Below are 18,258 nucleotides of genomic sequence, written 5' to 3'. Positions count from 1 at the left end.
TCACTAGCTGTGGAGACTGGCCTTGTTTACTAGCTATGGAGACTGGCACGGAAAACTCTAGGATGCTGGAATAAAGCAAGAGTTTTCCAGGGAAGAAAAGGCCAGCAAGTAAGTCCACTTTCAGACAAATTCTGATCTTATGCAAAGAAAGAATAAGGCCTCTGAGAAGAGGCCTTTGAAAATAGCCAATTACATATTCATACCTTTAACAGGGAACAAAGAATCCTTTATACCAAGGAGAAACTTATGATGATAAAATAACTGCTAATCTTTACTGATTAAATCAAAACAAAGTGTTTCTGGGGCTGGAGAGATGGCTCAGTGTTAAGTCCACTGGCTGCTCTTACAGATGATCCAAGTTTTATTTCTGGCACCCACAACTCTCTGAAACTACTGTACAAGGTGATCTGATGCCCTCTTCTAGTTTCTATAGGTACCATGCTCACATAAAGCACATATACATGCAGACAAACAATCATACACATCAATCAATACAAATAAATCTTTTTTTTTAATGTAAAGCATTCCTAAACAGAAATATAAAGAATGTCAATTGGGGTATGAAATTAGTATACAGAGAGTAGAAGACACACACATCCTTCATTAGCATAGTCGTAAGAAAGGCACACATCAAGATGACAGATACACTATAGAAACCATCTCCTCACAAATCACCCACTGGACAGTTAAATAAAGCTATCAGCAACTAGGTTGGTCACACACTAGTAACGGGCAGCAGGAGTCCAAGACATCTCAGTTACTTACTGAGGTTTTAGTTAGACTAGACTACATAAAATAGTGTTCTCAAACAAAAACAAAATGCTGGGCTAGTAAGATAGCCTTGTGGGTAAAGGGACTTGTTAGACAAGGCTGATCAGCTAAATCCAACGCTCAGATCCCACAGTGGAAGGAGAAACTCCTAGAGGTTGTCCTCTGACACTTATGTGAGTTATGTGCCATACCTCTCCCCATATATATAAATAATAATATTTTTATTTTAGAAGTTATCGGCTATAAGGAAATGCAAACCCAACTTTTTAAGGTAGAACATGTCCAGGCCAAACTTTGGTCAGCAGTGGGAGAGAAGAAGGCACAGAGACAGGAAACACAAGTAGGTTATGAAGTACAATCTGCCTGCTTTCTCTACCTTTTATAAGAAAAACAGAATGCAAAAACAGGCTAGGAAGATTGTTTACCAAAAGTTGATAATGAATGTTTAGTATTTTTCTTCTTCTTTATGATATGAACATAATTTTCCAAATGGTCAATAAAGTCTATGTTTTACACTGACATCCACAAAATAAACTTAAGGAAATAAAATAATTTTAACAATTTTATCTTAAATTTTTTGACAAATACTAAATTCACAAGTATCGTATTTTGTATTTCTGGGTTTAATCTTTCTTCTTCACTCAAAGTGAAAGCCAGGCAAGTGAAGACAGTAAAGCCTGCCGTTCCCAACTATCACCAGTTATCAATGCTTCAACTGTAACCACTGTGATCACATGCACACTGAGCTCAGGGACAGGGGCTGGCAGAAGTTATGACAATGGGGATGGTGGGGCAAGCATCAACCAGGTTAAATGGACACTGAGGAGTGGTACTGAGGAAAAGAACACATTCCACGATGCATCAGTGAGCCAGTCTCATAGCAAGCCAAAGCGGAGGAATGATAGAAAATCAGGGACCAGGAAAGGGAGTGAGAGGAAGGCTCAGTGAGTCTAAGGGTTAGCTACTTCAGCAGACACCTTTAGGAAAGTCTCCTGGAAACTGGGATGTTCGTGGTTCAAACAGAAAAAGCTGAAAGAAAATCAGAATAGGTTCTGATATTTGGGGGATAGAAGAAGGTAAAAAAAGTAATTTTGATTTAGAGAATAATGTTTTTGGGAATCACTTTTTAGGGTCTTTTGATTCCAATAGTAGTGGGCATAAAGTCATATACAATAAAGATCAAACAACAGAAGAGAAGAGGGTTCTGAGTCACCATCCTGGGGTAACGCAATAGATGGAAAGATAGAACGCATAAGAGCCAGTTCCTCAAAGAATAATTCCAAAAGGAAATTAAGAAACCAATTCCATCCATAGCTGCATCCCAAAGGATAAAATACTTAGAAAGCAATGTAACCAAAGAAATGAAAGACTAAGTTAAAAAATGCAAACTACTGAAACGACCAAACAGAAAAACATCACATGCTTACAGATGGGAAGACAGCAGGGTTAGTCAAATGGCAATGTAACCCAAATGTACAATGTCAGTGCACTCTCTCCCAAAATTCCACCTGCCTTTTATGCAGATATAGCAAAACAGATCCTCAAATGGATACAGAAACGCAAAGTTGCTCCAAATAGTCAAAACGATCTTTTAAAAGCACATAAAAGAAGATTTGCATTTCAGTTTCAAAACTCACTACAAAGCTCCATAAATCAAGACACTGCAGAAGTGGCACACATAGCTCGGTGGTAACCAATACTCTCTAATTGGACTTAAGACCTGCTCAACAACAGGAAATCATTCCTGGTCCTGGAAACCTAGCCAACTACCCACAATTAGTGAAGTCATGCATCTTGGCGGAGAACCTACAACTTCTACTTTACTAAACAATCCCTAACCACATTCTAAATATCGGTCCCACACCCACAGGTAAGTCCTCACCCCTCATCAGGGAAACTTCTCTGTTTCACAACAGAAGAAAACCACAACCAAGCAAAATGCAGAGTTATGGAGCCCAATCCTAACAGATACATCTACAACATAACTCCTGTGACTATGGCTCAGGGACTATTGTGAAAGGTGAGAAGACTCTAAGACTCAGAGGAACAGGAAGTTTGCTGTGAGAATGTCATAAATGACATCTATAAAGTCTCACCAGTATGACGGCTTAAACATGAGCTGAACAAGAATAACAACAGACATCTAACGTGGATGAGAGAGAAAGTTCATGAGGCCCAGAAACATACACGAGTAACAGTACACAGTTAGCAGGCTGTATTTATGTATTTAGGATCAATCGTGCTTGCTCCCTCTCTCTCTCTCTCTCTCTCTCTCTCTCTCTCTCTCTCTCTCTCACACACACACACACACACACACACACACACACACACACGAGACCGTGAATTTGAAGGAGGAATGAGGGATATATGGGAATGTTGCGGGGAGGGGGAGGGAGAAATGATATGATTATAATCTCAGAAAGCTAAAATAATAGTACAGTTCTAACACAATGACAGTCGTGTAAACTAACAGAACAGAATTGAAACCAGAAATAAAGTTATAAAATTCTGAAGACTTGCCAGGCAGTGGTAGCTAGCGCACAACTTTAATCCCAGAACTCCAGAGGCAAGGCAGGCAGATCTCTGTGAGTTTGAGACCAGCTCTAGTCTACAGAGTGAGTTCCAGGACAGCCAAGACTATAGAGAGAAACTTTGTCTTGAAACTGCCTCTCATTCCCCCAAAATTGAAGACTCAATTTTGATAAGGGTATCAAAATCGTTTAGAGAAGACTATTCACCGTCAACAATTTTGGGACAACTGGTTATTCTGTAAGAAGAATGCAACTGGATCCCTATCTCACACCACAGACAAAGATTCGTTTAAAATAGATGACCCAAACATAAGACTTAAAACCATAACTCTTGGAAGAATATTAAAGATATATCTTCATAACCTTGGTAGCGAGTTCTTACAACAGGACAGCAAAAGGACAAGCAATGGATGAAAAAGGAAGATAAACCAAGCCAGGTAGTGGTGGCACATGCATTTAGTCCCAGTACTAGGGAGGCAGAGGCAGAGGCAGGTGGATCTCTGAGTTCAAGGCCAGCATAGTCTACAGAACCAGTTCCAGGACCATCAGGGCTACATAAAGAAACTCTGTCTCAAAAACAAAACATAACAAAGAAAAGAAGGAAGGAAGCGCCTGGCAGTGGTGGCTCACACCTTTAATCCCAACACTTGGGAGGCAGAGACAGGCAGATTTCTGAGTAGGAGGCCAGCCTGGTCTACAGAGTGAGTTCCAGGACTGCCAGGGCTATACAGAGAAACCCTGTCTCGAAAAAACAAAAAAAAAAAAAAAAAAAAGGAAGGAAGGAGTAGCTAAACCAAAATTCATTAAACACACACACATAGAATGGAGGATGGCACCTACAAATTGTACCTGGCAAGCATGTGAATTCTGAATATATAAATAATTCTTACAATTTAGCAAACAATACTAGTCCAATCTAAAAATGGACAACAGAATTAAGCACCTATTTCTCCAGAGAAGACATGTAAACAACACATGAAAAGATGCTCCACACTGCTCAATACCAGGAAAACAGAGTCAAACAAACATCATGTACTTCAGACTGCCTAGAATAACCACAACCAAAAAAGCAGAATAGCAAGAGCTGGCAAAGTGCAGAGAAACAGGACCCCTGCAGTCTTGGTAGGAATACAAACCAGTCAGCCACTGAAAATACCTCAGCAGTGCCTTAAAAAGTTAAAACAGTGTTTCCAGATGATCCTGGATTCTATTCTAAGTATGTATCTAACTTGAGCACATATCCAATTGGGTGCTTGCATATTCTCAGCACCAATATTCATAACAGCCAAAATGTGTAAATAACTCAAATGTCCCTGAACAGATAAAAAGTAAATTGTGGTATAAAAACAGAATGAAAAGATGTATGGGAACCTCCACAACATTATGCTACATGAAAGTAGCCAGAAAAAACATCACACAGTGTGTGAATCCACTTATGTAAAGATACAGAACAGGGCCAGTGAGATGTTCAGCAGGTAAAGGTGCCTGCCACCAAAGCTGACCTGAGTTCGGTCCCCAGAAACCAAACAGTGGAAAAAAATCAATTCCTGCAAGTTGTCTTCAAACCCTTTTGTTTGCACAGCACACACACACACACACACACCAGATAGACATGTAGGTAGGTATATAGGTAGGTAGGTAGGTAGAAGGATGACATGATAGATAGATAGATAGATAGATAGATAGATAGATAGATAGATAGATAGATAGACAGATAGACAGATAATATAGATAGATAGATAGACAGATAGACAGATAATATAGATAGAAGATATAGATGGATGATAGATTTAGATGGATAAATTGACAGATGGATGATAAGATGACAGACAGACAGACTGATTGATTTTTGAAAGAAGTAGCACTATGGAGATTCAAGAACTGAAACTCTACCTTACAAAAAGGGAGGGCCAAGAGAGGAGGGAACAAAACAGGGAAAGGAGAACAGGCAGAGAGCAGAAAGGGCTCTGTGGAGGTAATAAGGCAAAGGCCACAGGCCATAGATTGACTAGGTAGCATTTTGTCATGAGAATGCACAGAACATTGCCATTCTGACTGAGGACAAGCACTTCAACTGTTCAGCTTCATCAGCCTGACTTAAGCTTCTTGCTGCCAACTCCAGCAAAGTAAGGATGCTACTCTCTCCTAAGACAGGATAACATTTGCTCAGAATTTGATTTTAAACAATCCATATTTAATGCTACAAAATTTGTTCCTCCTGCAAAATTCTATCATGACCCTATCAAGAAAAATACATTTTTCACTATACAATTTTAAGTCTCAAATTAATAATCCACTAATTAAAAATTTTCCAAATGACTTTGAAAGTTAACTATGGATTCCAATGTTGTCATCCTGTTGGTGAATTGTAAGTCACTGAAGAACCTCCCTTTTTATTATAAAGCGTGCACTTGACAGGATGCATTTCTGAGAGCTGCTCACAGGACAGGCAGTCTCCTCTACCTAGTTTGCTTGTAGCATTTAGTGGCAGATGCATGAATAGCTGGTTGTTGACAAAAATCAACTTACATCAAAGACAGGTTTTAAGAAAAAGTTATTTTAAAAACTGTCATGCATCAGTTAAAATAAGAAAACAGAAGTAACACTGTGGAAACTGAACTAAAGCAGCTTTCATAGTGCAGACCTTTCTTCCTGGCCCTGAGACTAAGTAGGTGAGTGGCCTTTGGCACTCAGTTCCTGAGCCATCTTCCATAAGTCAACTTTCTCAACTATACGACAAAAGAGGTAGACCAGATGATGCTAATCCTCTCCTCCACTAAAAATTCTGTACTTTTCTGACATCAGTAGTAGTTTCTAAATGTCAACCAAAACATAAGTATTCTATGATACATCCATGACTCCCATATATCAATCAAAACTTAAAAAAAAAATAAGTCAAGACAATCTTTTAGGTCTAATCAGAAAAAAGTAATCAATGTATTTTAAACCATTAAATACACTTACTGACACAAAATGAAAATAAAAGGCTCTTACTTCTAATGTTTCTAATATATGTAAAATAATAAATTGAAAATAAGTTTGTCCCTCAAAATCTAGTAAGTCTAGTTATGCCCAATGAACACAACCAAAAAATTTATTGAGAAGCAACATTTAACTGTACACAGCAGACTGCCGGGCTGGAGAGGTGGAGAGGAGGCTGCTTTTGCAGAGCTTCTGAGTTCAGTTCCCAGCAGGCATGTGGGTGCCCTCAGCAGAGAGCTGCCCACATTTGATGGCAGGAAAGGGGCACCTTCTTTCACCACTAAAAAGGTCTCTTCAAGCCTTGTGGCTACTCAAGCAGGAATAACGGTAACTGAGAACTCTCATGGACTACTCCACCACACAGTGTTTGCTTCATGTGTCTCAGCCTTAAATATCTTGGCAGAGCTGAGGTAACAGTGCATACTTGCATACAGAAAAAAAACAAGGCAAACATTTCAAAAAAGACAGCTACGATCAACAAAAGGTCACTATACCCCTACTTTGCAACTCTTATTTAGGCTCCGTCCTTCAGACCAAGACCTGTTTTCTCAAAACCCATGGTAATTCTGTGATAACTGATCACAGAAACTCAAGCCATCCATCACAAAAGCTGCTCTGGTTTGACTCTGCTAGTGTTCTGAAAGAAGTTATGCACACTTGGAGGAAGAGTAAAGTCATTTGATTTCAAATAGATGTGTTGTCATCTTCCCCCATCAGCAAACACTGTAGCAACTGTAGCAAAAACACTTTAAATTAAAACAACAAAACACTTCACTCCCAAGGAAAATATTGGTCAAAGAGAAATGTGTAAGAGGATTTCCCTAAAAAAATGTGATTACATATGATTTGCACAATAGCCAAAAGTGTAAAAGGTACTTCCCAAGTCCTTCTCAGGGATACACATGCTCCAGCACTAAAACATAAAACATGACCTCCCTACCATAGAGAAATAATCCCCAGCATTTGGTAAGACAGAGACTCTAGACAATAGTTTGACGCATTCCCTGACCTAGAAGAAGAAAGTGATATGACCAGTTTATTTTGTACCACTGACACAGCCACAGAAATAGAGAACTGTAGCCAGGGCTTCGTGTCAGCACTGCCCAACTTCTTTGATTTCCACTGCTATCAGGAGCACACTTTACCTCAGAAGCTGGACTGATTCAGACAATAATCTAGGCTGTTATCATAAAACACAGAGAAGCAAGCATCGCTTCTTCCTGCCAGCAACAGGCAGCAGAGTGCTATCTCAGAATTCAATTCCAAAGCTATACAAATTTTTTTCCAAAGGTAAATCACATAGCTTTCTGTCAAAAGTTAGTTCCACAAGGCCAGGTTCTTTATCTGTTGTATTCACCAAAAATATACCTCATGTTCCTAAAATAAGGTCATGTTACACTAGTAAAAGAATATTGTTACTAAAGGCAATCAACCAAATATCTAAATAACCCAATAACCTGAGGCCTGTTCTGTTAAAGTAGTGGCAAATGAGACACTAGAGTAGGTTGTGCTTAAGTGACCTACTGTCTTAGGCCAGGAATAATATTTCCTCATACAGTTAAAAGTGAGTACAGGTATCTAACTGGCTCTTCCTGGGGATGATTAGCAGGCTCCTTCCTGTGTCCTGCAGTTTACTCCAAGTCCTTCCTCATAACCAGACAGATGAGCCGTTCCACCTTCCTCAGCAGAGCCCAACCAGAAATGAAGCAACCGAAATGTTTAGGATATTTGTTTTTAAGGCAAAGTTTCAGAAATCCACAGCAGTGACTAACACAAGTAGTTGTGAGGCTCATGCAGCGTATTCAAATGCATTATTAGGGCACCTGTGCTAAGAGCAACCCATCGTACATACGCAGAAAGGAATACTCAGATCACTGGTTACAGCTTGCTTTACTGTGCGCCTGACAAACACCACAACCCAAAGCATCTCAGGAAAGAAGACTGCAGGTCACAGCCAATTGATGAGGAGTCCAACAGGAAGTGAAGCAGAACCCACTGAGAAACAGAGAAACTGTCACACGTACTGGCTTGCTTACGAGCTCATGCTCAAATAACTTGTTTGGTTGGTTGGTTTTGGGTTTTTGTTTTTTGGGGGGTTTTTTGTTTGTTTGTTTGTTTGTTTTGTTTTTTGAAATAAGGTTTCTCTGTGTAGCCTTGGCAGTCCTGGAATTCACTCTGTAGACTAGGCTGTCCTTGAACTCAGAGATTCACCTGCCTCTGCCTCCTGAGTGCTGGGATAAAAGTGTGTGCCACCACCATCTGGCTCAGATAGTTTTCCTATACAGCCCAGACCCACATGCCCAGAGATAACATAGCCCGCAGTTGGGCAGGCCTTCCCACATCAGTAATTAATCAAGGAAATGCCCCACAAACACGTCCACAGGCCAAGCTGATAGAAACAATTCTTGAATTGAGGGTCCCTCTTTCCAGGTGTGTCCCGCTGACCATCAAGATTCTCCACTACACATGCCTAACCACACAGAGTGGACGAAGATGCAATGAACGTGCAAACATGTGAGTTCCCACACTCTACTACACTTGCTACCTACCATATGCTCACAAGTGTGCGTGCACAAACAGATGCAAACCTTACACACTGCTTCTTTGAGCAGGGCTACTTTTTCCTCTTATGAGTCATTAAGGAATTGACTTTAGGGGAGACATAAACAATAACCATTTATTGAGAGTACTGGGAGCTTGACTGATCCTCTCATCTGAACAGCAGCTTAAAGGACCCATCAGGAGGCAACAGTGATCCCTGGAACAAAGACCACAAGCAGTGAGCACTAGTTACAGTGCAGAGAAGGGCGCTGAAGTCAAGTGAGATGGCTCAGCGGGTGACCACTCACCAGAGTCTATGAGTAAGCTTGATGACCAAAACAAACAAATACACTGCAAATTGGCTCCTCGAAGCTGTCCTTCGACCTCCACATGAATGCTCCACATGAAGGCTCATGTCATATGAGCCTGTATATACATAGATGGGTGAACAGACAGACAGACAGATGGGCGGATGGATAGATGTGGGGGGGTGGGGCTCAAGGGAGAAACTGAGGTGACAAAGGTAAACTAGGCTTGTGGTACACACCTATAAAGAGGCTAAGGCAAAAGCACTGCTGTGTCTTTTAGAAGCAGCACAAGCACTTTTCACAAGCAAGAGTGAGATCTAAACCAAAAGATTAAAAATATGCTTAAAAGAGCTAAGTCCAGGAAGATTATGGAAATATGGCACACAGAACAGATCACTAGAAAGGAGAGGTAAACAAAGTGAAAAATCCAAGATCCAGAGTGAGCTCCAGTACTGTCTGAGTCACGACGGGGCATGCAAATGTAGAAGCCAGTCAGGGGCAGAGAGAGGTTAAAAGTGAACAGGGCCCAGTACTCAGAATCCGGATGCCTGTACCAGCCAGCCTGGAGGCTCGTGCTTCACGGTTCAGCGGAGTAAGTACAGAAGAGTCCCAACTCCCGGTGGGGAACTGTGAGCCTCACTACTGGTTGTGTTCTGTCCAACAAGCCTTATAAGTAACACCCAGAAGGCTCAAACTGTTTCCAAGTAATTTAACTGCATCCCAGAACAAAATCCAAGAATATTTAAAGGAATTCATAAATGTTCAGCAGTCAGGCATCCTGGTACACACCTACAATTCCAGCATCTGGGAAAAAATGAAGCAGGGGGCTAGCCTGGATTACAGAACAAGTGTCTGTCTAAAACAAACAAAGCAAAAACAGAAAAGGAGACAAAGCTGAGAAGATGCTCAGCTGGTAACATGCTTGCTACAGAGTGAGAACCCGAGTTTAGATCCCAGCACCCACACAAAAGTCGGGCGATACTGGTACACACCTTTAATCCCAGCACTTGGGAGGCAGAGGCAGGTGTATCTCTGTGATACAAGGCCAGCCTAGTCTACAGAGCAAGTTCTAGAAACCCTGTCTCAAAAATCCAAAAGACTCCTTGATAAAGGGTATGTCACTTTATCTGAGGCATAGGGGGAAAGTAGTTCATTAACTGAGGACTCCCACTAACTATAAGACAGCTGCAAATTTACAAGGGTATCTTGCAGTCAGTGACGCATTCAGAAGTCAAAAGGCTGACTCATCTGAGTTCCACCTCAGATCAACTACAAGGGCTGAGGCCCTGGCTCTGGGGTACAGCACCTACCTGCATTCATGGAGCCCTGGTTTGATCTTCAGCACCACATGAAGCAAGAGTTGTAGACACTTGGAATTCCAGAGCTAGGGAGGGGAAGGCAGGAGGATCGGAAGTTCAGATCACTGCACCAGTGGGTAAGGGTCTATCCAGGAATCTGGATGTTGCTGCAGCTCCCCAGGTGATTTCAGTAGGAGCCAGTAGACTGCTACCCTTCCCAGCAACAGAGCAGAAAGCATCAACTTCAGAGCTTTGTAACTACATGGATCTGAGACCTCCAGCAAATTGTGTATTTTTCCAGAATCTTGGTTTTCTCTATTTAAAAATTTAAAAATGCACCAGATGCTGCTGAAGAACATGTGTGAAATACCTGGCATGCATAAGATGTGTTAGTTCTCTCTAGATTATATCTCCCAAGTTAAGATGTGTGCATTCTATTATAGCTTAAAATATAAGAATGACCGCCACTCAGCATTGTCATTGCTGGGAACAGAATAAACCCTTCAGTGAGCGTTCACTATACAGCTGAGCCCTACATGCACACTTGTTTTGGCACGTAACGTTTTAGGAAGCCCTACACAATGGAATGTTGTTTAGTAACATCCAGACTAGAAGATACATACATCAACAAGAATAACACACACAAAAAGTGTACTTTTGCCATAATTTCAGAGTAACTTAATAGTTTGGCCTCAAGTGCAGGTTTTTCTTATCTCTCAGGCTGGCAAGATTTAAAAGGACAGTGATGTACAGCATCAGAACCCCAAAACAATGCTGTGGAGGTTCTCAGTTCTGAGTGTTTGAGGAACGAAATGTGCACCTTCCACTTACACTAGGAGTGAACTTAAAACTCAAGCAGCATTGAGACAGCACCTTCAGAACTCACTCATTAACTCAGGATGTGACTCACATGGGACAAGTTTAGCCATAATTGGACAGAATTTTCCCCCATATGTGCAGGGAGAAAGAAACTCAAACCCACAATTGCACAATGTCTCAGCCCTGATCTCCCAATGAAGAACACATGGGCTCAGATTAAGCCGTGCCAATACCACCAACCCCAACCTAACACAATGCCTAGGGTTAAGGGTTCACTTCAGGATGCTGACCCACTCCTGCCAAAGCTTCCCCTTAGCAGGTTATACCAGTGCCACCAGCACGGAGGACACCACCCTGTCCAACCAAGCATTTGGCCTGAGATTCTGGAGGAGAGGCGCTTGGCAGGGAGGAATACTTGGCTCATCACATTTTCTTTTTCTCAATTGCCTTTCCCATAAAGACAGGGTCCTTTGGCTCAGACACCAAGTCTAAAAAAAGTGGACTCTAGAGAATACTTTCTCTCTTGCCCTGGGGTCTCCTTCAGTTAAACCTCCCAACTCACTGCCGGCTCCTGATAAATCCACCCCACCTCTTCACCTGCCCCCCAGCCCATTTACCACGACGGGTGTCTTAACTACGGACAGGGAGCCACATACTATCTCCTCTACAACCCATACTGACTGCACTCTCCTCTCCTAACCCTGCTTTATTTGTTGTGAGGTATTTTATTTTGCTGGCTAAGTTTTGTTGTTATTTTGTTTGGGGAAGGAGAGTAAGTCAGAGTCTCACATATACAAGGCTGGCCAGGAAGTCCTGATACCCCTGCTCCACCTCTGGAGTGCTGCCTAGCTACACCAATAGCTTTCCACTCCCAGGGAAACACTTCCAAACTGCCGACCTCACAGCTGTCATGTCTGCCTCTCCTTTGCTCATTGCTCTCAACCCAGCCACTTCAGAGTTCTGCAGTGTCTGCCTCCACACTACATGCCACCCTCTCTGCCTGGCCCCAAGTGTGTCTCCCTTCTGCCTGCCTGTCCCACTCAACCTGGAGATGAGATGTAAATGTCATCCCTTCTTTCCTGGGATCCCTTCCCAAACTCTCCCAAGTCTCTCTTTCCTCTCTCAAAAGTAACATTCCTACCAAAACAAAAAACAAAAAACTCCCATCAACCATAGTGAAAAATGAAAAATAACCCTATCACTTACCCACATCAATCACAATCAAAGTGACCACTCCTCCAATAATCTACAATGTAACTCTGCATCTCAGAGCTACAGTCCTACATGGGACAATCACTCACATTCACACACACACACAAACACACACTTCCTTAAGGAAAGGATTCTAATCATTTTTAGTCATTAACTCCAAAATATATAATACTCCAACTTTCTTTCCCTAGACTGTTCTGAGGAACAAGTGTCCAAACAAGTGAGAACTGTCCTTAAATAAGATGTGAGCAAGCACAGCTTTCCCAGAAGCAATTTAGTTTGAAAGGAGAAGCAAGCTAGCCAGAGGAAATGTTTTAACTGGTTCCTTCTCTCTGAAGCTGTCTTCACCGCTGTGGACCACAGCTCCCTATCACAGCCACCACTGTCACCACGCCTTCCCAGCCACTGGCATCTTATTCCCAAACCTCTGGCACTGCTCCAGCAGTTTCGGAGCACAGGACAACATTAGTGAGCCTAGGAGGACACTGATAGTAACCAGGACCACAAACCAGCACTGTTTAAGTTCTGGCTTAACTGCAGCTGCTCCAGGGCTGCCGGAAACAGCAGGGATCCAGATTCAGGCACGACTGAGTCAAGGCCTGGCCTTCTACTCAATGTCCACAACACTCTGAATCAAGGTCCTCATACGTAAAATATGGATGGACACAGTAGCCAGTACTGTAGTCTGCTAAGGACAATAATGAGAGCAGTGAGGCAGGGCCTGGTTACACAGGAAAACCACAGACACTGCTCAGAACATAGGCGGACTTCCACCAGGACAGCAGGCACACGCACAGACCAAGGACCCACTCCAAGTCTGTTTCCTCACTGCTAAGGTAAAAACCTTTGTATGCCCGCAGAATCCATGTTACACTTCTAAGCCCCATGGCGGGCAGATAAACAACAGGGCTTTGGGAGAGGATTAGGTCTTACAGACAGGAGGAGGATCAGTACCCTTATAAAATGAAGACCACGGAGCTCATTTCACCCTCCCACTGTGTGAGAACGGATGGATCTATGAACCAGAAAACAGGCCCTGACCAGAAACCAAGCCATCAGCACTTTGATGTTGGCTTTCCCAGAATCCAGAACTGTAGAAAATACATTTCTATTGCTTCTAAGGGCCTCAGTTTATGGAATCTTGTTTCAGCCTGCTTGTGTACTGGGTGGAAACGTCAGCACATGCCTGCAAGGACTATGTATTTGACACGGGGAAACTTCTACCACACATCAGGAGCACTCTGTCCACCACTACTGACCACCATTGTCCTTACAAAACAACTGCCACGTGTCGTCTTCAATAAGGACCAAGCTTAATGCCATTACACAGCTCAGAATGACCAAAGCCTTTGGATGGTAAGGGAATCACATTATCAAGCCAAGAAGTAAGAAAAAGCATTACCTATTTTATCAAACTTTTGCACAATGGAAAACAGGTAGAAGAGAGATCAGTACCCCCCTGACCCCTTAAAAGGCTCAGCCCTCGAGGTACCTGGGAGGTACTAAAGGTCACCCTGAGGGAGCCAATGTGCAAATACTCATAGCAGCAGGTGCCCAGGTTCAGTAGGAGACCCCCGGTCTAGGGAAATTGAGTCATAAAGGCAGAGAATTATAACCAGAAGTCAAAGTCTACAGCCTGAGGGTGAAAACTTCCATTCCTCCCCAACCAGGTAACACAAGGCCTGGCAGCTGATTTATCACCCGGCATTCCAGAGGCAGGAAGTTTCCTGAGGCTTCTTCACAGACACTGAGCAGAGCCCTAATTAGATACAAAATTCTGTACTGGTGTTTCGGACAGGCTTCCAGCGCAATGCCCACCTGCACTCCAGCAGACTGCAAGAATCGTCAGCACGTGTGTGTTCTCCCCCTTCTAACAATCTTAGCATCTCACTACACAAAGCCAAGGACCAGACATCGATAACCATACACAGAAGAATTCTGTTTAATTCTGACAATAACAACAACATTAATAAAAATAATAAATTAAGATAAAACACTCACAAGATCCAATAAAATATAGAGAAAAGAGATTATAAAAATTACAAACATCAGTAACATTTTTTAAATGAAAGCTGGGAAGACAAACCTGAGAACTCTCTGTCCACTGGTTTCAATACAAAGCAATAAAAGTAAGATAAGAAACATGAAGTTCAACTCTAGGAAAAAAAAAAAATCAACAGACACACGACAGTCATCTCAGAAAAAAAAAACCACATAGGAAGAAATAAGGCACAGGATATTATTTTAAAAGTGAACAAACACTCCCCAAAACTGAAGGCTTTGCAACACAATTAACAAACTTCAGAATGCCAGAGGGAAAATACTCTGAAATTCTAAGCACTGTGAAGGGGGAGAAAAAGGAGTTAGAAAGAAATGGATTTGGACTCTTTATCTGAAATTCTTACAAGAGAAAATACCATTCAAATTGTGAACAAACACTATGTTCCACCTAACATTCTAAAGACCATCAACAAAGTGTGAGGGTAAAATGAAAATTTTCGGACATAAAGGACCTCAAATAATATCTCTTTCCCATGAACCCTATCCCTAGGGTTCCACTGAGGATACACACAAACTGCAAAGAAAAGCAAAAACAGAAAAAGAGACCAAGAGAGGACAGAGCAGTACAAAGTGCTACTTACTATCCAGCCCAAAGCAAGGGACGGATGATGCTAAATCAAGACACCACTGAGAAGAAGCCAATGGAACTAACAGATGTCTTAAAGTGCTGCCTGAAGGGGGTGGGGGGATCAAAAGGCGGTCAGCATGTTTCTTGGGGTACCTGAGAGAATATATAAACAGGCCAATCAAAAAGATTTAAAATCCAATTATTTGTTCTGGGGAAAACCAGAACAAAGGGGTTGAAGGTAGAAGAGGGTGTCTACCAGTCAGACAAGGGCAATGTATTTGTACACTGTAGCTGACCGTCTGGTGGCATGGTCCACTGTGGCAATTGATTGCTGATTTAAAAATGCACTGGAGGACTAGAGAGATGGCTCTGTGGTTAAGAGCACGGGCGGCTCTTCCAGAGGACCAATGTTCAATTTCCAGAACCCATATGGCAACTTGCAACTGTCTGTAACTCCAGTTTCCTCTCATACAGGCAAAACTCCAATACCCATGAAATAAAAATAAATCTTTTTTAAAGAATTTTTAAAAACTGCACTGGGGAGTCTGGTTTACAAAGATGACTCCAGAAGACAAATGTTCAGTCCACATTAGTCTAGAAATTCAAAAGACAAGACAAGATAAACACCACAACCGTTGAGTGAGCTATGCCCCTGGGGCAGTGGGACCTGGAGGACAAAAAGGCCAAAGACAGGTCGATGCTGATTTCTGGTTTAAGCCCCTTTCTGCTATTCAATTGATTTTTATTATGTGCAGCTTATGACTGGATTAAAACCACTTTCCTATCAAGTACAACTAGCTCGACAGAGCTGTCACTTCTGCCTTCCAAGTTTTCACTTGGCATTCTGAACCCTGGGTAGTAGGAACTCTGTAAACTTGACGATTGCTTGCCTAAGTTTTTGAAAGTCCCTTAACCTTTTAAGCATAGGAAAATATGGTAAGAAAGTACTATTTCAAGCAGTCTCAACACACACAGAAACAGCCATGCTCAGGAGGCCCTGCATATATCCCACTACTTGCACTCTACCACCCAGACAAAGCCCGGGGATCCTTCAACAGCAGCACAGCCGAGGGAAACATAAAGGGACAGAAAGGCCCTGGATGATCTGGAAGAGTAGTATCTAGAGACCACATCATGACAGGACAACTCAGCTTGCACTGAACTGACATACCTAAGGGCGGATGGGAGTGTTAGGAAGCAAGTTCCCCCCTCTAATCCACACACTGCCCACTGCTGGGCTTACATGTTGGGTGCTCATCCATTAGGTGCCTACCCAGCTACTGTCCTTAGAAAGTCAGTTCCTGGCTACAAAGGTATCACTTCAAGTACTGATGAGCAGTGGTCTCTTTTCTAACATGCCATAATCAAACTTCTATATGCACATGCCTTTCACTAACTTAGTCTGCAGTCAACAAGCACTGTCTTATGTGGGTATATATTATATCCGTAATATACGAAATAAGCCACGCTACCTTAAGCACGTTACTTAAAGCCTCACTCTTCTCATCTCCCACAGGGTAACAAGAAACTGAGAAGCAACATGTGTGAGACCATACCAGGCCCCAGCTAGATGGCTCGGCAGGTAAAGGCACTTGTTGTCCAGTCAGATGACATGAGTTCGAGCCTTGGGCCCCCTGTTGTGGAAAGAGACAGCCCACACCCTCAAGGTGTCCTCTGACCTCCACAGAACACATCATGGTAAACACACTATAAAAATAAATAAATGTAACAGCAAAACTCTATTATGCAACGGTAGGCATAACATGCATTCTTCCATGTTTGCTGCTAGCTGTCCGTCCCCCATCCTGGCTGAGACAGGAGGAAAGGAAATACATGTCAATAAAGTCACCAACAACATAAACAACACTTTACAAAAGCATGCCTGGAAGCTGCTTTACAAATCATTATTTTCCCTAAGCCTTCCTCCCAGGCTCCAGAAGTAACTCAGATGCAGCTTCAATTCTGCTAGACTAAATTCAGCTAATTCAACTAGACTATAAGGAAGGTTAAAATAGGATATTACAAAAACACAGTTCTTTTTTGGTTAAAGGCTATAAACCTACACATACAACTATGTCTAAACAGTCTGCTAAAAGCAATTCTCATTCTGAGGCTGAGCTCTCTTAAAAGACCTTAAGAAACTCCTTTAACAGGCAGACGGATCTCTGTGAGCTTGAGGCCAACCTGGTCTACATAGTGGATTCCAGAACAGCCCAAGCAACATAAGGCCCGGTCTCAAAAGAGAAAAAAGAAACTCCTCTAATACACACACACACACACACACACACACACACACACGCACACATACACACACACGGGAGTGGGGGGAGGGACATGCTCGCCCACTAAAAAGTGACACTTAATGGATGCGACCAGTTCCAACACTTCACTCAGATACACCCAGAGAAAAAGTGAAGGGACTGACTTAATGCACAAAAGATGGTAAAAGCTGGGTAGCCCCAACTATCAGAGACTTCCTTTTGATGGCTGGCCAGGCCTTCCTTCAAGGGCTGAGTTTGAGAATGCACAAAGTTCCAAACGGAGGGCAGAATCATTTTTCAAACGGACTCCCCAAACAACGGGGCTAAACAGGTAAACGGAACCTCCGCCGTCGGACCCAAAGCCAAGTTCTCCTCTTGCTTCAGGGTCTGCAGAGTAGACGAGTGGCCTGGAACCGCAGCATCAGGTCAAACTCAACGAACCCAAGGCAAACCCCGGTCGGCCCTAAGGTGTGCAGGATGCCACACAACTCAGGGCGCCCGGCTCACCTTGCCCCCACTCGCTAGCCAGAAAGCACGCGCGCAGCGGCGTGGCCTGTGGGCCACCCACAGCAGGCTAAAGATCGGCCACCCGTGTCCGGAGCGCCGACTCCGAGGCTCCGGAGCTCCGCGGCCTAGAGTGACACGCGCAGGGAGGCTGCGGAGAGAGAGCGCGCGGGCGGCTCAGCGGCAGCACCGCGAGCTCACGAGGCCCCAGGAGCGGCGCCACTCACCAAGCAGCCGGCGCACCTCGTCCTCGCTCAGGTAGACGCTCACGCTGGGTCCCGCAGAAGCGGCGGCCAGGGCCGGGGACCGCGGGGCGGCGGCGGGCAGCATCGCCAGCAGCAGCAGCAGCAGCGGCGGCGGCGGGGCCCTCAGGCCGCCGGTCCCCGGGACGCCACCCCGGCC

General features: G+C 43.3%; 1 protein-coding gene across 2 annotated transcripts in view; it reads right to left on the bottom strand.

Moving 5' to 3' along the window:
• Ryk (receptor like tyrosine kinase) overlaps nucleotides 1-18,252 on the bottom strand; it is a 68,889-nt gene extending 50,637 nt beyond the window's left edge. Inside the window, exon 1 of one of the 2 annotated variants that reach the window (XM_028756811.1) lies at nucleotides 18,084-18,252. In XM_028756811.1, coding sequence (XP_028612644.1) covers nucleotides 18,084-18,186 — 103 coding nt within the window. In that variant the 5' untranslated portion in view covers nucleotides 18,187-18,252. The remainder of the gene's footprint in view (nucleotides 1-18,083) is intronic. The other variant, XM_028756812.1, reaches the window with a different exon arrangement.
• Nucleotides 18,253-18,258: the final 6 nt, after the last annotated feature.

Source organism: Grammomys surdaster, unplaced genomic scaffold (assembly GCF_004785775.1).
Source record: "Grammomys surdaster isolate TR1022 unplaced genomic scaffold, NIH_TR_1.0 126131, whole genome shotgun sequence".
NCBI lineage: Eukaryota > Metazoa > Chordata > Mammalia > Rodentia > Muridae > Grammomys > Grammomys surdaster.
The sequence above is the reverse complement of the archived record's forward strand: the minus strand, read 5'-3'. Positions and strand labels throughout refer to the sequence as shown.